Consider the following 18,821-nt stretch of genomic DNA (forward strand, 5'->3'; position numbering starts at 1 on the left):
GTATACCTTCCCAAAAATCACTATGAGACTTATTCACCCCATCGGTACAGATGACCCCAGATTTGGGGTCCTGGCTCACGGCCCCGTATATCTAGGTGTGCCCCGAGATTTTTAGGCTATGAAAAGTGTGCCCTGGGACAAAAAAGGTGAGGGGCACTTCACCAACTCTGTTCATTGTTGGCATTTAATATTTGTGACAAAACATTAAACCTGTATATAGGAGGGCCCTCCAAAATAAGAAAGAAACAAGTGTCAAATTCTCCCTCTTTATAACAATATAGTTGTACTTTCGATGTGCATTCTAACTAGCTTTCTTAAAACGAAGTTTTACTGCAGTTATGCATTTCAAAGTTATCTGTTGAATCAAATTTCAAGCTTTGTCATTGTGCAATACATGTGATCCCCATGTAGTCTCAGTAGGTAAAAGATAAGCCCCCGGTCATTAAGAATGCATCATTCCAAAAGCCTTTTATTTTAAGGCAAGATTGAATGTTCAGTCTGCTTGGATAAATTAATATTTACCTATTTTTGTAACTAGATGCCTGGATTCATTGAAGCAAGACTTTGATTAGAGATTACCCACGGTCCACGGACACAGACAGCCAACTAGCCCCATTAAGTAACTTAGACAAAAAAATAAAATAAAGACAATGACATTTTTGATAGGCACACAGAAAGGTAGCCAATATAGATTAACCTTTACCTGCATATCACTAAGAACAGAAACTGCATGGGCTCGCTGAGAACTCACAATGTACAGTAGACAATTCCCTGATCCAGTCCAGGTTTGAATGCGTTGTTATAGCAACCACAGATAACACCTCTGTGAGAACCTAGAAAGATCGGACCCTTCCTCATGCAAAAACCTTTAAAATACAGCTGAACATGAAGTTTGAACTAGGTTTCTAGCACAAAGTATGTGGGAGTAGTTAAGATGCCAAGAAAATAAGACCATAGAACTATTGCGTGCTCGTTGGAGCGAGCCCACAATGACTAGCGGCAGCCAGGATTCCATTCAAATTGATATGGTCCGTTAGTTAAAATACACCAACAATGACACCCTAGTTAAACAAACTCATACACAAGTTCTATGAGAACACAAGTACAAACCAGATGAAAACAACGTATTGCCTGCATATGAACTTGAGGAGTCCGAGTCTGTGATCTCATGTTGCATTATTAAGACAAGAATGACTAGCAGGCAACTCATATCCCAGGAGGTGGTCATTTACACCAAGTTCTGATACAATTACATTTTGTCCAGACTTAGTATGATACTTTTACTTTAGTGCATCTGGGCAAACTTGCACACTCCTAGTTGGCGGCATACTTTAAATCAATGTGCACTTTCAAGTGAATTGCCTGGCTATGCCAATGTAACGTTGACAAACAATTATAATAATCACCTCTCTACTGTTCGAGCTTAGATAATGTAGTGAAGTAGCTTTGGTCCAAGCAACCCAATAGGCCTATCTCACAGCATTTCCCCACCCCCTTTCCACGCCCCCTTTTGGAGCTAATGGTGTTATTTTTTCTGCGGTCCATAGACTTCCATGTTAAAAGAGGTATTTTCACAAGCCACAAACTACCGTTTTGTAAAGGTAAGGTTTATTCTACTTATTTGAGTTGTTATACCATTGTGTTTTCTTCATATTATTATGTCTTTGACATTAGTGAACTTTGGAGGGAACTTTGAGTCAGGCCAGAGTTTAGCAGCAGCTTTTAAAGCACATTGTCAGGCATCGTTACTTGTCACAATTATTGCAGAACGGCACTTTCAAATACTGTACACTAGCCCTAGCATAGCATCCCTGTTCTGGCCATGTCATATTAGTCCAACAATCCACACACATTCTGCCAAAAAAATAGGTCATTTTCAGTATGACATAAAACATAGTAGGATTTAAGTGGTTAAGCAACATGCAAAAAAAAAAATACGTTTTTGAAATGATTTACTGATAAATAGTTCACAGCAATTTTACACAACAAAACATGTTTTTACATTCAGAAAAAAGACATCAGTGCTAGGATTTTAAAAAGTTATGAAAAGCCAGATGTGTGGGTCTACATCAGAAGGGTCCATGTTGAGAAGTTAGGACATGTAGAAACCTGAAGTATTTGCTCCACCACCACCACCACCCGTCACCTTCTCCTGGAAGTGAACAGCAGCACAGAAGACAACGACTTAACAAAACCTTCTCAGTCCATATTTCAACGTTTTATGCTTTGAACATTTACACCCTACTTCCTCAAGTGTTGTGGAAAGTAGCCCTATACGACACGTTGTGAGCTTGTACTGTACAAACATTATTATTATTTGTGTTTGTTTACAAAGTATTAACTTGAGACTGCACTGTATCCATTGGATCACAGACTATATCTTCCTGAAAAGTAACGTTTTAAACATGTTTTTCACCCGACAGTGACAATATTCAGACTCGGGAAAACTCACCTTCACACCGCCAACCATTTCTTCAAAAGACTTGAATGTAGAGGAATGTCTAAAGGCAAACATGAACATACATTACATTTAGCCGAGGTAACAAATACAATATTAAAGATCAGTTACCTACAAATCATAAAAATATGTCTTGAAGCAAGTTGAAGAGCCTCTTCTATTGGCAAATGGCATTATAGGCTCATCGCCTTACAAGTACAATAAAAATACTGAAAGCATCATTAGCGTCGCATTTCCCAAAGATGCACTTGTTTTGTCAACAACCAGATCTGATTTACAGCCCAATAGTATGCTGCCAATAAAATAGATGCTCGCCGGAAAACCTTCAAACTGTTGCTACAGGGTGTTCTGCAACCATTATTTTCTCAGTGATTCTTTCAATTAATCGAGATGTTTAGAAATATTATAGCAACGAAACTGAATCCCCATTTTAAAATTCATCGCATACGACAGTATTGTATCATGCAAAATAAATCAAGAGGTAAACATCTAAAAGGGTCCATTTGGTTACCAATTCATCATTTAACTGGGGACTGCCCTTAAGTCAGACCTCCCGTTAGTCCGACCTGTGCTGCGGGTTACAAATCACCCGTACCACGGGTTACAAATCACCCGTGGCTTCCTGTGAGGTTAGGGTTAGTGTTAGTAATGGTCGGACTAAAGGGAGGTCGGACCACTATTGCCACGATTCCCTGGAAGCCCCTCAAGGACCACTGGTTGAGAAGCACTGCTCTATGTGAAGCACATAATGTATGGCAGTGGTCCTCAGTCTGATTTTGGAGTCTCTCCAGATGACAGTGAAGTGACAATTTAAAGGACTTATAGGACCTTTTAAACACCTAAAAATATGAAAGTCAAAGATTTTGAAAATACTCGATCTACAAGCTCACAACGCCTCTGCGAGGGGGCGGTGTGAACTTGCAGATCTGCCATTTTCACAAATGTATCTGTGGAACCGAGTCAAACTACATTTTCAGTGCTTATCAGGGTGGGGGGTCCCACTCCCCAGTTCACATATTTTGTGGGGGTCCCCAGTTCAAAATAAATAGGATTATTTTGGGGTGTCGTGGCCTGAAAAGGTTGAGAACAACTTTGATGTACAGTACAGACAGACATCCCTACTTGATCAACATACAGTAACTACCAAACCATAGAACAGCATCAGCAGAAGCAAACCATCGTAAAGCCTTTACCTCATAGTAGGCACACTTATGGCGTGACTGTGTGTGTCGGCGGTGTAGGGGAGGACAGGGGAGAGAGGAGGGTTTAGATTTTAGATTCAGAGAGTTAAAGTCAGAAGGATAAAGGAGATTTGACATTGAGCATCATGTAGGTTAGTCCCGTCAGACATTTCAGAAACAATACCTTTCAGTTGGTTTCATAAATCTTTAATGATAATTAACCAACAGTGGATTTTGGTTGATGTTCTTTTGTTGCGTTAAAAGTGTTAAATAGCTCTACATTCCCACATAAATCATTGCTATAGTGTGTTTGTTGAAGAACAAGGATCCACCATTCTATCCAATCAGGAGAGAGAACTCACACAGGATAAACGAGTGAAACAAACAGGATCCAACAAAATTGGAACAAAACTGATATTTGAGGGGTTCTCTCTCGTGACTGTATGAAAATAACCCACCTGAAAACTAAGTACTTTTGTATTTATAAAAGAGCTGGAGAGACAGGTGGACCACAGATACTAAACAAACACTCTATAACATTTTAAAGCACTTTTGTTTTAACCAAAATAATTACGGACAAGCCCCTTTCTGGTCATAATCTGAGGTCATTATATCCATTAACCAGTGGTATATAATAATAACCAGAGGCAATAATAATGTAGAACTGCTATTTTTGAATGCTTAAAACACCAAAAAGGGGTTCCTGTCCTGAATGGGTAAAAAAAAAATAAAAAAAAAATCTTGGGATGCAATGTAATTTTTCACATGTACCCACTCGTCGTTGGATATAATATCAGATTAAGGCAAGAAAACAGTTAATCGGTCATTCTCCTTTAAACCCAGACACTGCATTCAAATTGCAGACGCAGTGAAGTGATACACACTTCATGATAAAAACCCATGCAAAGTGCTCTTCAAACAAAGTGCCCACACACCATTCCAATGAGACTAAATTGGTCTTACCACTTAACGAAAGTGTCTTACCGGGGTGGGCCTTGGAGCGGCAGAGCTCTGTTCACATTGTGGGGTTAAGATAAACACACAGGTTAGCTCACACACACACACACATGGTGTCATCACAGAGTGCGTGTTCACAGAAGTTCAGAGGGCAGCAGAGACTGGTCAACTGGAAAGCTATTGTTGCGTTAAGCTCAGATGTACTGGTGGGGTGCGTGGTGATTGGATTACGTTTAATGTTTACTGGTGGTGTGATGGGATTAGGTTCATTGTGTTTACGACACAAGACAGTCCACTGTCTATATAATCTCTCAGTCTGCCCTAATGTAGTGTTGTTAGGAGAAATAAACACAGAAAAACCAGCAGGTAACCCAAAGCGATTTCCCGATTCTACCCCAAAAAAAAAAAAGGAGGTGATACTCCCAGAGGCAAAAACTACATAGTTTTACTGAATGCGTTCCTGTCCATGACCTTCTCTAGGAATGCGGTGGTGACATTTTCTCTTTTCTTGCATATCAGCATAAAGGATAATTATATTACCACACAACTAGAGAACATGAAGTTCACAGAAATCCATCTGCTCTACGGTTACAATTTGAGGCTACAAATGAAAATGGAGAATGGAGAAAAGATGAAGGCATCAAGAAGAACAGTAAGAGAGAAGTATGAAGGAGAAGAACATTAATATAAGGGCAGATTCACACTATGGTCGCGGGTGCGCACTCGGGACCACTTGGCAGATGTTGTGGTTAGTGTGAAAGCAGCGTATCGTTCCTGGGAGGGATCCCCCAACCGTTCCCGGGGACGGCATGGAGGTAGTCTCGGGGACCGACTGAAGTGTACTCGGATACGGATCGATGCAATGTGAAAGCATTGAATACAGTTGAGTGAAGTGTAGTCGTGTACTCGGGTGGCGGAAGACTCAAGGCCAATGTGAATTATGGAAAAGAAAATAAGGTCCGCACACTGGACTAAGCTCCAAAGCTTAAAAAAAAAAGTTCCTTACACCCAAGTGAACATGACGTTTCGAGCCTCACGGCTCTTCAGACCGTCATCTTCTGATGAAGAGTCATGTCCACTTTGGTGTAAAGAACCTTCAATACATATTTAAGCTTTGGCGCTTAGTCCAGTGTGCGGACCTTATTGTCTTTTCTATTATTTACCTCAGGCCCAGCTGCACCTGGCGTTTAGTTAGTGGCTCTATTGTATTTTTCAATGTGAATCATGGCCAGCGGGGGGGGGGGGGGGGGGGGGACCAGGCGTATTCGGGAACAGTTTGAATCAAAAAGACTCGGTGTGAATCTGCCCTGAGCAGAGTGTTGTGAAGTCAAGTATGAAGGAGAACAACATTAAAAGCTATAATATGACACAGATGCGTCCTCAGGTCTAAATGGGTTAAGGACAGTACGACGGCCGTTACCTCATCTCTGCCAGTCTCCTGGTGAGGGCCATACCCACACTGGACAGAGCAGCGGTGGTCACCTGACCCACCTGGGAGAAGGTCTCCTGGGTCCTCTTGTACCTGCAGTAGAGCCATTGAAACCACAGTTAGAGTAGAGTTTATTTATTTTGGTCATTAAAAACAATACAGTGCCTGCTTTGTGTTTTTTTGCAAAAAGAAATATTGACCAAAAAGGTGTAGGCTGAAGCCTAAGCTTATTGTGCCTACCCTTCTAACAAATAATTTACTTTCATATGTAAAATAATACAACAAAGCAAACAGAAGGGAGAAAAAAACAAGAAAACAAAACAAATACAAACAAACACAACATAAAACAAAAAAACAAAGCAAAAACAAGAACAAAGACAGACAGGAAAAAAACAGTTAACAGGAACAAGACAAAAAAAAACAAAAAAAAAAACAACAAAAACGAAACAAAACAAAGTTCATTTCCTCAACTAAAACTATGACCAAAAATGTTCGCAGACATACTTTTTTTCACTGATGAAAACTAAATAAAAACTAAGCTCCGATGCCTAAAACTAAGACTAAATAAATATACTGACAATTTCGTCAGCAAATAAAAACTATCCTAAAAAGTCAGGGGACGGACTAGTGGAGAAGAGTCCCAGTATAACTAAAAGACAAGTCATTTTATGTTTGTAGATCTTTCAGCATGCAACCAACTAACCAAGTGTAAAATAAGCCATTACGACACTCTTTTATACATTAGGATGTTGCCTTTAGTGTCTTCCCACGCAGGAGACCCTGAATATGAATTCTGGGTGTTACACAAGCAGCTATAACATACTGTATACACTCTGAATCCGAGAGGTGTAAATCACATATGCCAGTGGCGTGCACAGACATTTAGAGGGGCAGGTGCTCAAGTGGAAAAAAAGGGCACTTTGTGCAGCGCGTGGAACCGGCCGGTTGCCTTAATAGTGAGATTTATAGATTGTGGGGCCTAAATAATATATTAGAAGCTTTTTATCAAGAATTGATCAATGTTACCATGGTCCACATACTGTACAGTGTAACTGTACAAAAAAAAAGAAAAAAAAAAAAGAAACAAATATGTTTTTTTTCCTTTTTTTTCTAAAGGGCACATTGCCAAAAGGGCAGGGGGTGCTCTAGCACCCCCTAGTGTCTATGTGTGCACGCCACTGACATATGCTCAATGTACTGTATACAGATACACTCATCACAAGATGCTGTCTGTCTCGTCTGTCAATAAGATGTGGTCATGAGAACCACGCTGCCATCTTGCGTTTCAGACAAACAAACTGCAGTCTCACGCTGCCTGCAGTGCCGTCTCACACACTGCCTTAAGTCAGGCTATTAACAGGTTCACTGATCCTAATTGATCTGGAGAATCCCATCAGTGTCCCAAACAAGAGCTGCCTCCCTCTTCAACATGCGAGTGGAACAGAACCAACAACAACTGCTCCATGGGAACAACATCATAATCATTATATAATCTACTACTCTAGTCCAGGGGTTCTCAACGTCTTTGGCCGGGGACCCCCGGAAATGCTTTGGCAATGTCTCGGGACCCCCGCCACGCCCCCTCCCGACCCCCAATATAAATTGACTGCTACAATAACCTTAAACCATTTTGGGCGGGAACCCCTTTTGATGTTTTAAGCATTGTTATAATTTAGCTATTGAAAAATAGCAGATCTACAAGCTCATAGCACGCCACCGAGTGGCGCGCTACGAGCTTGTAGGTCTGCTATTTTTGAAAAATCGTGAAAATAAATCTTTTTGAAAATAATTTGGGGACCCCCTAAAATAATTTGGCGACCCCCCGAGGGGTCGCGACCCACGAGTTGAGAACCCCTGGTCTAGACAGTGTTTTAGTAGAACATTAAATACTTCACTACTACTCACGCCTCAGAGCGACTGATGTCGTCCAACGTGGCAGAGGCTGTGATATATCTGCGGAAAGAAACGGAGCAACATGCACAGGTCGGAGGATTAGCAACACTTAACAGTGACCATGACAGACAGCCACGCATGTGGTTATGTAATGTAACCCTATGGCACTGGTGGAGAGTGGTCGTTGTCCACCAGTGGTCCCAGGCAAGTGTTGATTTCGTCGACTAAAAATGTTTTTTCACTGACGAAAACGAAATGGAAACCAAGCTATATGATGTCTAAAACTAGACTAAAATGTCAGGAAGGGACTAGTGGACAAGAGATCCACTACAAGTCATTTTACAATTGGTTCCATGCTGAAAATAGCAGATCCACAAGCTCACAACGCGAGCTTGTAGATCAGCTATTTTCAGCAAGTGTAAAAACAGTCATTACGACGGCACCAAGAACCGCCAAAATACATTTTGTTCGACTAAATAAACTGTAGATTTAGTCGACTAAAATCCTATGATATTAGTCGACTAAAACTAGACTAAGACATTCCAGGTGACTAAAACTAAATGAAAACTATTCAAGAGACTAAAATCAAAATTTGCTGCCAAAAACACTGGTCCCAGGTGGTCCCCAGCTAAATGATGGAGTCACTAACCAAATGGACCCATATTAGATGTTTAACTCTTGAGAGCATAAAATGAAACCAAATGGACCCTCTCAGTTAAAATTTTAAACATCTGTATTGCTTCATTTTACAAGAAGACTACACATTTAGAGAATGTAGAAGAATTGTTATTTTGATAAAGATTTGCCCATTGGGTGCCCGTTGGCCTAGAGGTCCAGGCGCATGCCACATATAGGCTCTGGCCTGACAGTGTCACGTGTTCCGAGTCCCGTTCATGACGACCTTTGCTGCATGTCTCTCCCATAGATATTAAAACAATAGATGCCTCATTGGCCGCTGCAGTTCGTTGGAGCCATGTGTGTAGACGGGAGGGCGGAAGAATTTACACTGGTACGCCGGAAGAGTGGACGGCACACTACGTCACGCTGCCACTCAAGTGACTACTGGCCAATCACAGCGCATCTTTTCCGGGACTTATCAGACCCGAACATGCGCTCTGGGACGCACACTCATGCTTCCGTGGGGCTTCGCAAGGAATCTCGGGAATTTTGACAACAAACAAATCATGACAACAAACACAATTTTTTGGGCCGAACAAAGAATTAGAAAGAAGAAAAAAACGGCAGGTTACAACACTTTTTTTGTTGTTTTTCTTCTTTGTAATTATTTGTTTGGTCCAAAATATTGTGTTTATTGTCATGATTTGTCACGACTCGAGTTGGCTTTGTCCGCGGCGTAACTGTCTTTAAATAAATACTTTGTGAAATGTCTATGGGAATCATTTCCTGGGCCATGACAGGGGGCGGGACTGCGACGCTCTATAGTCTCTCACCTTCTCTCTCTCTCTTTCCTGTCAATCTCCACTTGAAACTATCAATAAAAGGCAGAAATGTCACCAATTGATGGCCCGTAGCTCAAACGCCAAATAAATAATTTTCCTTGATATGGAGGTTGAAAACCACTGCACTATAGGGCCAAATTCAGATTGGCAGCTTATACCTGCTTTCTGGTCAATAAAGACGGGAATCTAATTCAAACCAAGTCTGAACATCAAAAAATATAGGCCTATCGTTGCTGTCGGGAGGAAACCTCATAACTCCCTTTTTGGGGTTTTTGATTTTTTTCTTTTGCATCAATGCTTATTGAACACCCTTTACGTCTGTGTGTCGTTTCTAAAATATTGAACCAATGGAAAGTAGTAAAAAAGGCTTGGGACAAAACCTCTTAACTCCATTGGACCCTCAAACTGTCTCATGTAAGTAATTGATAATATATAAAGTCACAACACCAACTTTGATAAGGCACTAAAGGCAGTATATAAGGTTTTCTTAATTTCCTGAAAAAACATTTTGGAGTTAGGTGGTTTCTTCCTGACAGCAGAGATGTATGTGTATGTTTAACACCCTGAGCGCACAGGATGAAGTTCTCCGCCCTTTCAATTAGTAACGCCCAGCACTCAGGACGGAGATTGATCAAAAGGACGGAGATTATTGATATCAAAACCGATCACATCGCTCCACAGGCTGGGAGCGTCTGTGTTATTTTCCGGTGGGACGTCATCGAAAATGTTCCCCTCCCATTTTAGCCGACGAGATTCGAAAACCTTAAAACGTGAATAACTCTTGATCTAAATCATTCCGTCCAATTCTAAGAAAAGATTATGTGTTAGACGGCCCATTGCGGTCCCGTCGCTAGTCACGTTAGAATTAAATCATACTTCCCGTTGTTGATCGCCTCGAGATTGTTTTGGCTAAATCAAGCTACTTCAGCCACATCCGGGATAACATCCGGTCTGTCGCTAAATGTGCTCCGCTGCTATACATCGGTGGGGGCTATGATTTAATGGATTAAATAACCGCGGGCGTTTGGGGTGTTAATTAGTTTTCATTGTAGCGCCAACAAGTTGTCTCAAGACTCGTCATATCGTCTGTCAGGTGGAGACCTCTTATGTCCGAAACTGTTTAAATAAAAAAAAGGAAAAAAAAGGAGCAGATCTACAAGCTCAACGCCGCGTTTCTAGCGTGTAGATCTGCTACTTCGGTGCTTCTGCGTGAGGATGTAGTATAAATAATCAGTAGGGCAAAAACTAAAGGACCATACTAAAGTATTGCAACGAGTTATTTCAGTTGGTCAAAACAGTTTCTACATTATTGGATTTATTTCAGAGAAATGTGTAAAATGATTTGTTTTCAAAACATACAAAGATAGAAAAATCATACTCTGGTCTAAAGCGCCATTTACACAGACTCACAGAGTACTATAACTATATGGTTCACCATTGTATTGTTTATAGTTTGTGTGAACTATGCCAATCACTTGACTCAAAACACATTTTAAAACTAGTGAATGGCCTTTAAAACTCATTCAACGCCACCAGGGGGCGCCAAAAGGCCCAGACCGCCACCATATATCTTTTCTTTTATTTTATATATATATATATATATATATATATATATATATATTTTTTTTAAAGTCTAAAAAAAAAACTAAAAATAAATTAGTTTTTTTAAAACACGAAAAACACGTCCTTGGCGCTCCAGGACATCATGAAAAAGAAGTTAAATAAGTCCTTGGCGACCATTGAGTTTTAACTGTATAATAATGTGTTAAAACATCCTTCACTCACGGGGTTGATGTCTGGACGTCCTGCCAGCCTTTGGACAGGTTCTGCTTGAGGTTGCTGAGCGGACTCAGACCCAGCTGTCTCTTGATGTCCGACGCATACTTCTCTTTGGCCAAAAGAACTTGTCGCAGAGTCTGAATCTCATCCTCAGTCTGTGTAGGGCAAATAAACACATTTGACATGTCCTAATAGCATAACAGATAATTGACATGATACTATTTTGCCTTATTTATACCCATTTAGTAGGCATGTAACGATTCACTCAACTCACGATACGATTCGTATCACGATATGAGGTTCACGATACGATTTCACGATATTAAAAAAATATATATATATATATTTTAAAGAAAAATTACTGTTTTTTTAATTTTATATAATTTATCTTCCCCCCTGAGATTTTTTATTTAACTACATTGCAAAAAAGTAGCATTACTTTTGACAGTGCAGAAACATAATTCCCTTCATTGATGAGCATCAACGACCATCATCACCTGGGCACAGTCACACACACACAGCTCCCCTCTACAGTGCTCTACTACTGAAAGTGACTATCATTTCAATGAATCGATTCATATCGTCAGGATTGATATCGATATATATCGATATAAGAGATATCGTTACATGCCTACCATTTAGGATTCAAATTAAAAAATAGCACAGGTAGAAGATCTACAAGCTTGAGATGTGCTACTTTTGAGGCTTTAGTGCGGTGGTTTTCAACCAGTGGTCCTTGAGGGGGTTCCAGGTGGTCCCGAGCTAAATGATGGAGAGTTGGTAACCTCCAAATGGACCCTTATAGATCTTGAGAACGTATTCTCAAGTATTGTTAATCATCTGCATCGTGACTTAATTTACAAGACGTCTACACAATTAGAGAATGTAGATTAGAAGTGTTATTTTTGATCGTTGCCCGTTATCTCTGCTAATGGTACCAACATCAATACAGCATGGAGTTGTGGACAAAATCTTATTCAACAACAAAATATTCTTTAGCTTTGTGTCTGAGAGGCTAAGGCGCGATTCATACTCCTATTTTAGAGCCGAATAAAAGTCGGTTCGGCTCTGTAGAGCCTACAATGTGACGTCATTTGAGGTTCGGGGGGCGGGTACCGTCCTAAAGTCGGCTCTTCGGTGCTACTGAAAATGTATGATGAGCCGAAATCATTTCGGCACTACAGCGCCGAAACAGCGGTAAAATAGGAGTATGAATCGGCCCTAAATCTCATCAACCATTTGACATGACGTGACGTGACAAGCGACGATATAGTATACATTATCGTTGAACACAACAGTGTTCTCTGGAGAAAAAAAGAAAACTATGAATCCAGACCTTTAATAATTCAATTCTCAGATCGTCCAACTCCTCCTCGGTAAGCCCTGGGGGTGAGCAGTCATCTATTGGTCGAGTGCTGAAATTCATCGATGGTCCAGTAGAGACATTCTCTCCAGCAAAGCCTTAAAAAAAAAAGAGCACATGTAAATTAAATTAAATACTATTCATAACTGAATTACATAATGTCTCAGTAGTTATTTGCCCCGTGCAATTTTGTTTACGAAACCTAAACAAGGCGAAGAGAAATGCATGTTTTATTTATTTACACCTTCCATTATGTTCGAATGCCAATCGCGATCATTTGTATGACAAATCAACTAAAACTTCGCGATCGTTACAGCTCTTATGTTATTATGTAAAAGCAAGAATGCAGATGGAAACATGACTTCAGCTGGCCATAGGGTAACAGCCAGCATAGGTGGGAAGTGGGAATCTATTGTTCTTTTCCAAAATCTTAAAAACATACATACACACATATATATATCCCATTTTGGGCGGGAACCCCTTTTGGTGTTTTAAACATTGTTATAATTTAGCTATTGAAAAATAGCAGATGTACAAGCTCATAGCGCGCCACCGAGTGGCACGCTACGAGCTTGTAGGTCTGCTATTTTTGAAAAATCGTGAAAATATTTATTTCAGAAAACTGGAGGATTTAGAAGACATTTTTTTTATTTCGACATCAGGCCTATGGGAAAGGTTTTTAAGTAAAGTATACATCTACAGCTGCTTCAAATTGCTACAAACCTGTATATCCAGTCATGTTGGGGCATAAGCAATAAGTGGAATGATAAAATCAAGTCTGATAATGATGTACCGTGCATCTTCACAGCATACTATACTGTACATTACTTGAGACCATTTTTCAAATATTGTATTTTTTAATTTTGACAAAATAAGATACCCAATTTTACATTGAGGTGCCCATATACGTCTCTATAGTGCCCACCTATCCTGTAATAATTATTTTCCTGTAATAATTATTGAAATATATAGCATGAGTCCAACATACAGTGTCACTGATAATGATTCATTAATAATGTATCTGTCCATAGTATAATGTATGATAATTATTCATTTACTATTATAATATGTAAACATGTTGCTGTTCATATAGTATAATTTATGATAATGATTAATTATAATAAACATGTCTGTCCATAGTATAATGTATGATAATTATGTATTTACTATTATAATATGTAAACATGTTGCTGTTCATAGTATAATTTATGATAATGATTCATTATAATAAACATGTCTGTCCATAGTATAATGTATGATAATTATTCCTTTACTATTATAATATGTAAACATGTTGCTGTTCATATAGTATAATTTATGATAATGATTCATTATTATAATAAACATGTCTGTCCATAGTATAATGTATGATAATTATTAATTTACTATTATAATATGTAAACATGTTGCTGTTCATAGTATAATTTATGATAATGATTCATTATAATAAACATGTCTGTCGATAGTATAATTTATGATAATGATTCATTTATTATAATATGTAAACATGTCTCTGTCCATAGTGCTGACAGATAGATAGTTCTCCATCTTGTACCTGTTGCGGCTAAATGGACTCAGCATCTACAGTTGCACCGCACCACACACACACACAGACACACACACACACAGCAACTCTCACAGTATGAACACGCACACACACAAAGCGAAAGCTCATATTACAGACACAACTACAGCGTTTCCATTTGGAAACGGGCAGCATTTCATACTCCTCCAGCATCGGGAGTCATTCCTAAAAGTCTTACCTTGTTGCCTGTGCATATTGTCAGAGATAGTTTTAAAACAAGCTAACACAGAGCAGCAGGCTAGTTTCACGCAGCTTAACACAACAAGGACGCTGATGATGATGATGATGGCGGTGATGATGACGATGACACTTGATGACGTCACTCACCGGTGCCCAGGTGCGACGCAATTTTGTAGTCTTTTCACAGCTGAGGGTGATGAGGATGATGACATTGTAAAACCTCTTACAATATTATTGTGTGGGTGGTGGTGGGGCGTACGCCGTACGGTACACACCACCACTGGTACGTTCCATAACTTCTACATAACTCTACTGAGATATTATGTATTTCAGTTTATATGAATAATATTTAATTGTCCACCACGTCTGTCACTGTTTTTACACGTGCTCTTTTTCTTTTTTTCAAAGGCTTTGCTGGAGACTGGAGGGAATCGGAGGGAATGTCTCTACTGGAGTAACTGGAGTCCATCGGTGCCAGGCAGCCATGGTGCCATGATGCAGCAGGCTGCGGCTGCCACTGCCAGCATCTCCCTGGAAACTGTCCAGGGACGGATCTGGCACAGAAAATCAGCCCTGGCATTTGTGGTCTTCACCGGCCCAAAAAAATACACTTTTTTTTTTAAATAACTTTTTATTTTTGTTTTGGCTCAGCCTCAGCCCCGGCCCCATGACTGACTGCCCAGCTCTTCTGGCAGATCTGCCAGATGAGGACCCTGTCTCTCCAGCTAAGCTCTTTAGTAATTAACAGAGAATTCAGTTTGAACTAAAGGTTAAGTTTGAACAGTAAATTAATAAAGTGATGTTTTTTGTTTTTTTTTGTTTTTTTAACTCTGTAGCCTATGGGCAGAATGCAGATAGGGTTAAAAAAAACACACACATCACTTTACAATTCATATTACTGTAAAAATGTATGCCGCTCACTGCTGCATTATGTTGATGCCAAATAATGGCAATAATAATGATAACGAGGAAAGGATTAAGATGAGTATTGTATTATTATACAAAAACACATTTTGTACTGTCAATACATATAATTCAATAGAACATAACTGAGATAAAGTTTTTTTTCCCCACTTGACATTTTCTGTAATGCAGTCGTCTTTAAGTAAAGAATCAAGATTAATTGAATATGAAGGACCCCAATGGAAACAAGCCATAATAGTGCTTTCTTGGGTTTAAAATCTGCAAACTGTTAATTATGTATTCAATCAATCAATCAATCAATCAATAGCTTACACTACAGACTGTACAAGCACACATATTATGTGATGGACTCTCAACAAGATAAGAAGTTGTTTGTCTCCATCTGCTGGCTATACTGAAACTGCAGCGCAGTAACGTCAGCTGTGTAAAATACACACAATAACATTTGACACTTGCTTTGGCAATTAAAACGTATTCTTCTCGTGCCAATAAAGCTTCTTTGAATTTGATATTGACAACACCCACAGGCAGCGACGCAGGCCCAAATGTTCAGGAACATTTATTCAACAACAGTAAATCAGATCCATTTATTTTTTCTTTCAGACACACATACAGTTACCATGCTACAACATAAAAGGTTCAAGATTTACACGTCATATATACTGTAGGCCTAAGAGTGTATGTACAGTACAAGCAACCATATTTTTTTTTCTTTTTTCTTTTTAGAAACCATTAAACCATGCGTCGCAAAATTTAATGGCCACATTACCACAACAACGTCACCATACCATTGAAATGTTATAGCCAGTCATCATTTTTGAAACATGACAAAAGTAGTGAAATAAATTATGGTCCAAATAAAATGCATCATATAACCATTTCACTATAGTTACACTATACACTATTATGCTGTCTCGAGATATTTTTCATGGAGCCGTTTCCTGATCATTGATCAATTAGAGTTATTATATATAGATATTTCTTTTACATTTTTTTAACACACAGGCCCCTTTTCCACCTAAAGAACTTTGGTCCAAGAACTGGTTCCGTTCTTTTTATTTTCCAAAAAAATATTTGTATCTTCCAACCTGAATAGTGACACAACACACTTTTGGTTCCCACTTCAGGACAAGAAGAAGTATTGTTTTGGTTCCAGTTCCGAGACAATTTTAAGGAATCTGAACCAAATTCATTTGGTTCAAAATTAGGCGTGTGGGGGGGGGGGGGGGGGGGGGGGGGGGGGGAGAAAAAGAGGAACGGAACCGGTTCAAACCGCCGGTAGAAAAGGAGCCACGTTGCGTTCGACTGTGACTGTGTAGAACATTAATATTATCATCCAGTATGTCAATGAAACAGCTGACAGCCAGGTAACATATATGTTTTGTTTGTTTTTGTTTTTTTATCAGGGGTTACAGGGGTCAATCACCCATACCGTCACTAGAGCAGGGCGGGCATGCGGTGAAGCGGCCCACCCTTTAATGTAAACCATTTAAACACGTTATTAGCAGTCATGGAACAAAGTGGCAAAGAGAAGGGATTCATGGCAATTTCACACAACTCTGTGGCAATATATTATTATTATGCATATTCAGTGGTATGAAAAGAATCTATAGTGTACGTCTAAACTGTCGTCGTTAGTACTGTTCAAAGAAGCTGCCTGTAATGCCGACGACCCCTCACAGACCATTTGGCTTCTGTGAGCTTCTTATGCATCTCTAAAATATGATTTATAATATTCGACAATGATAAACAACTACAGCATTGGACCAAAAAAAACAGTCAACACCCGGACTTGCCCTGAAGACATGAATACAAAAATAAAAAAAATCATATTCTCCCAATGCTGGGAATTATTTGTGTTTTTTTCTTTTTTACAGATTTTCGTGTAGGCAGCCTTCACATCAAAAGAAAAATGACCTCCCGCTGGCTTCACACAGACTTGTATTAAAGACTCAAGAGTAGAGAGTGACAGAGATTGATTGTTCCATCAATCTACACAGAGATGGGATTTAGAAGAACCGTATAGGATTACTGGGTCATGCTCCACGCTTCTTTATGCCACGAGAAAGCACGAGATTAACCCATTTTGGACCCAGTTAAAAACATTCACTTTGTAACAATATATATTCAAAGATTTGCGCCACATTTTTACCATCTTTCAAAAATAGCAGACCTACAAGCTCGTAGCGCGCCACTCGGTGGCGCGCTATGAGCTTGTAGATCTGCTATTTTTCAATAGCTTAATTATAACACAATGTTTAAAACACCAAAAGGGGTTCCCGCCCAAAATGGGTTAATGTCTCTACGTTAATAACGGTACGACGGAGTGCAATGCCAAGACATCCAGTGAATGTCCTTCGTCGTGTTGCTATTTCTGCATTGATTTCACACTTTGATATTAAAACATTGGTTTACCCAAAAATGCTCTCTCTTAAGGAAGAACACTATTTTAAGCATACGTTTGATACAGTACATCACACGCACGGAAGTGTATTCCTGCCATGCCGGGGGGGGGACAAAATAAACGTATAACGTGAAATGTTTCACCTTATAATAACGTATACATTTCTCTTGTTAAAGCCTGATAAGTTACAACATGTTATCGTGAGAACATATAAAGTTATATCTTGTTATAACACAAAAAACAAAAACATCTTCTTCTTATGACAATAAACATTTACATCATACATAACGCGATAGGATTTTTTAAAAATTTCCTGGCATGGCAGCAAAGCGCTTCCACAGATAAGCAATTGAATTTCCCACTGTAATCATAGTTTTGAACATAATGATCTGGAATTTCATGAGAATGAATTGCACACCGCTGATATGATTTTTAAAAACTGTTCCGCTGAACCCCTACATAGTGACAGTACCGTAAGACAGTGGTTATCAACCTTTTCAGACAGCGACCGCCAAAAAAATATCATATTTGAACTGGTTACCCCCCAAAAATAATCATATTTGAACTGGGGACCCCACCCCAAAATAATCATATTTGAACTGGGGACCCCCCTCAAGATAATCATATTTGAACTGGGGACCCCCACCCTGACAAGCACTCTTACAGGATTGTAAGAGTTGAGGCAATACATTTACTTTGACTCGGTTCCACGGATAAATATCGTGAAAACAACCGATTCACAAGCTCACAACGCCTCTCAACGCAATAACAGGTTTAGAACCACAGCGTTGCGGTACCGTGTTATGGTAGTTCACGTATAGGAACACATCTGAACACCAATCAGTCCACCTGGGATGAAACCACATCCCCTTAACGAGATGAATTAACATAAAACCAGTGTAAACCCACCACCACCACCACAACAACAAACAACAACAAAACGTTCACGTCAATGCTCGTCGCCCACCCCCTACAGGTACCGATGGAAATAAAGCTCAGACACCAAAGACCCCGCCCGACCGAACCCCAAAGCTACGCCTGATTTGTACTGCGTCTTACGACGGCACCGAACATTAGCTGTGTTCGACGCACGACACCGCCGTAGGACGTTACATAAATGATGCTGCGTTCACACCGGCAGATGCAAAAGATTCAAAGATACAAAGCTACACCGCATATTTGTAGCTTCGTACTGTGTCTTTGTGGCG

At 39.7% G+C, this 18,821-nt stretch overlaps 1 protein-coding gene across 2 annotated transcripts; it reads right to left on the minus strand.

The window, feature by feature from the left end:
- Window positions 1-1,937: 1,937 nt before the first annotated feature.
- Window positions 1,938-14,435, minus strand: LOC306918406 (tumor protein D54-like). 2 transcript variants are annotated; one of them, XM_079496067.1, is made up of 9 exons: window positions 14,284-14,435; window positions 12,494-12,618; window positions 11,164-11,312; window positions 7,931-7,978; window positions 6,017-6,118; window positions 4,624-4,650; window positions 3,652-3,678; window positions 2,453-2,501; window positions 1,938-2,152 (listed from the first exon to the last, which is right to left on the minus strand). In XM_079496067.1, exons 1-9 carry the CDS (start codon window positions 14,297-14,299, stop codon window positions 2,093-2,095), a joined length of 603 nt encoding a protein of 200 aa, XP_079352193.1. In that variant the 5' UTR covers window positions 14,300-14,435; the 3' UTR covers window positions 1,938-2,092. The 2 variants fall into 2 exon arrangements, with proteins under 2 accessions (XP_079352193.1, XP_079352194.1); XM_079496068.1 differs by lacking the exon at window positions 3,652-3,678.
- Window positions 14,436-18,821: the final 4,386 nt, after the last annotated feature.

This window comes from Electrona antarctica, assembly GCF_951216825.1.
Source record: "Electrona antarctica genome assembly, chromosome: 2".
NCBI classification, from domain to species: Eukaryota; Metazoa; Chordata; class Actinopteri; order Myctophiformes; family Myctophidae; genus Electrona; species Electrona antarctica.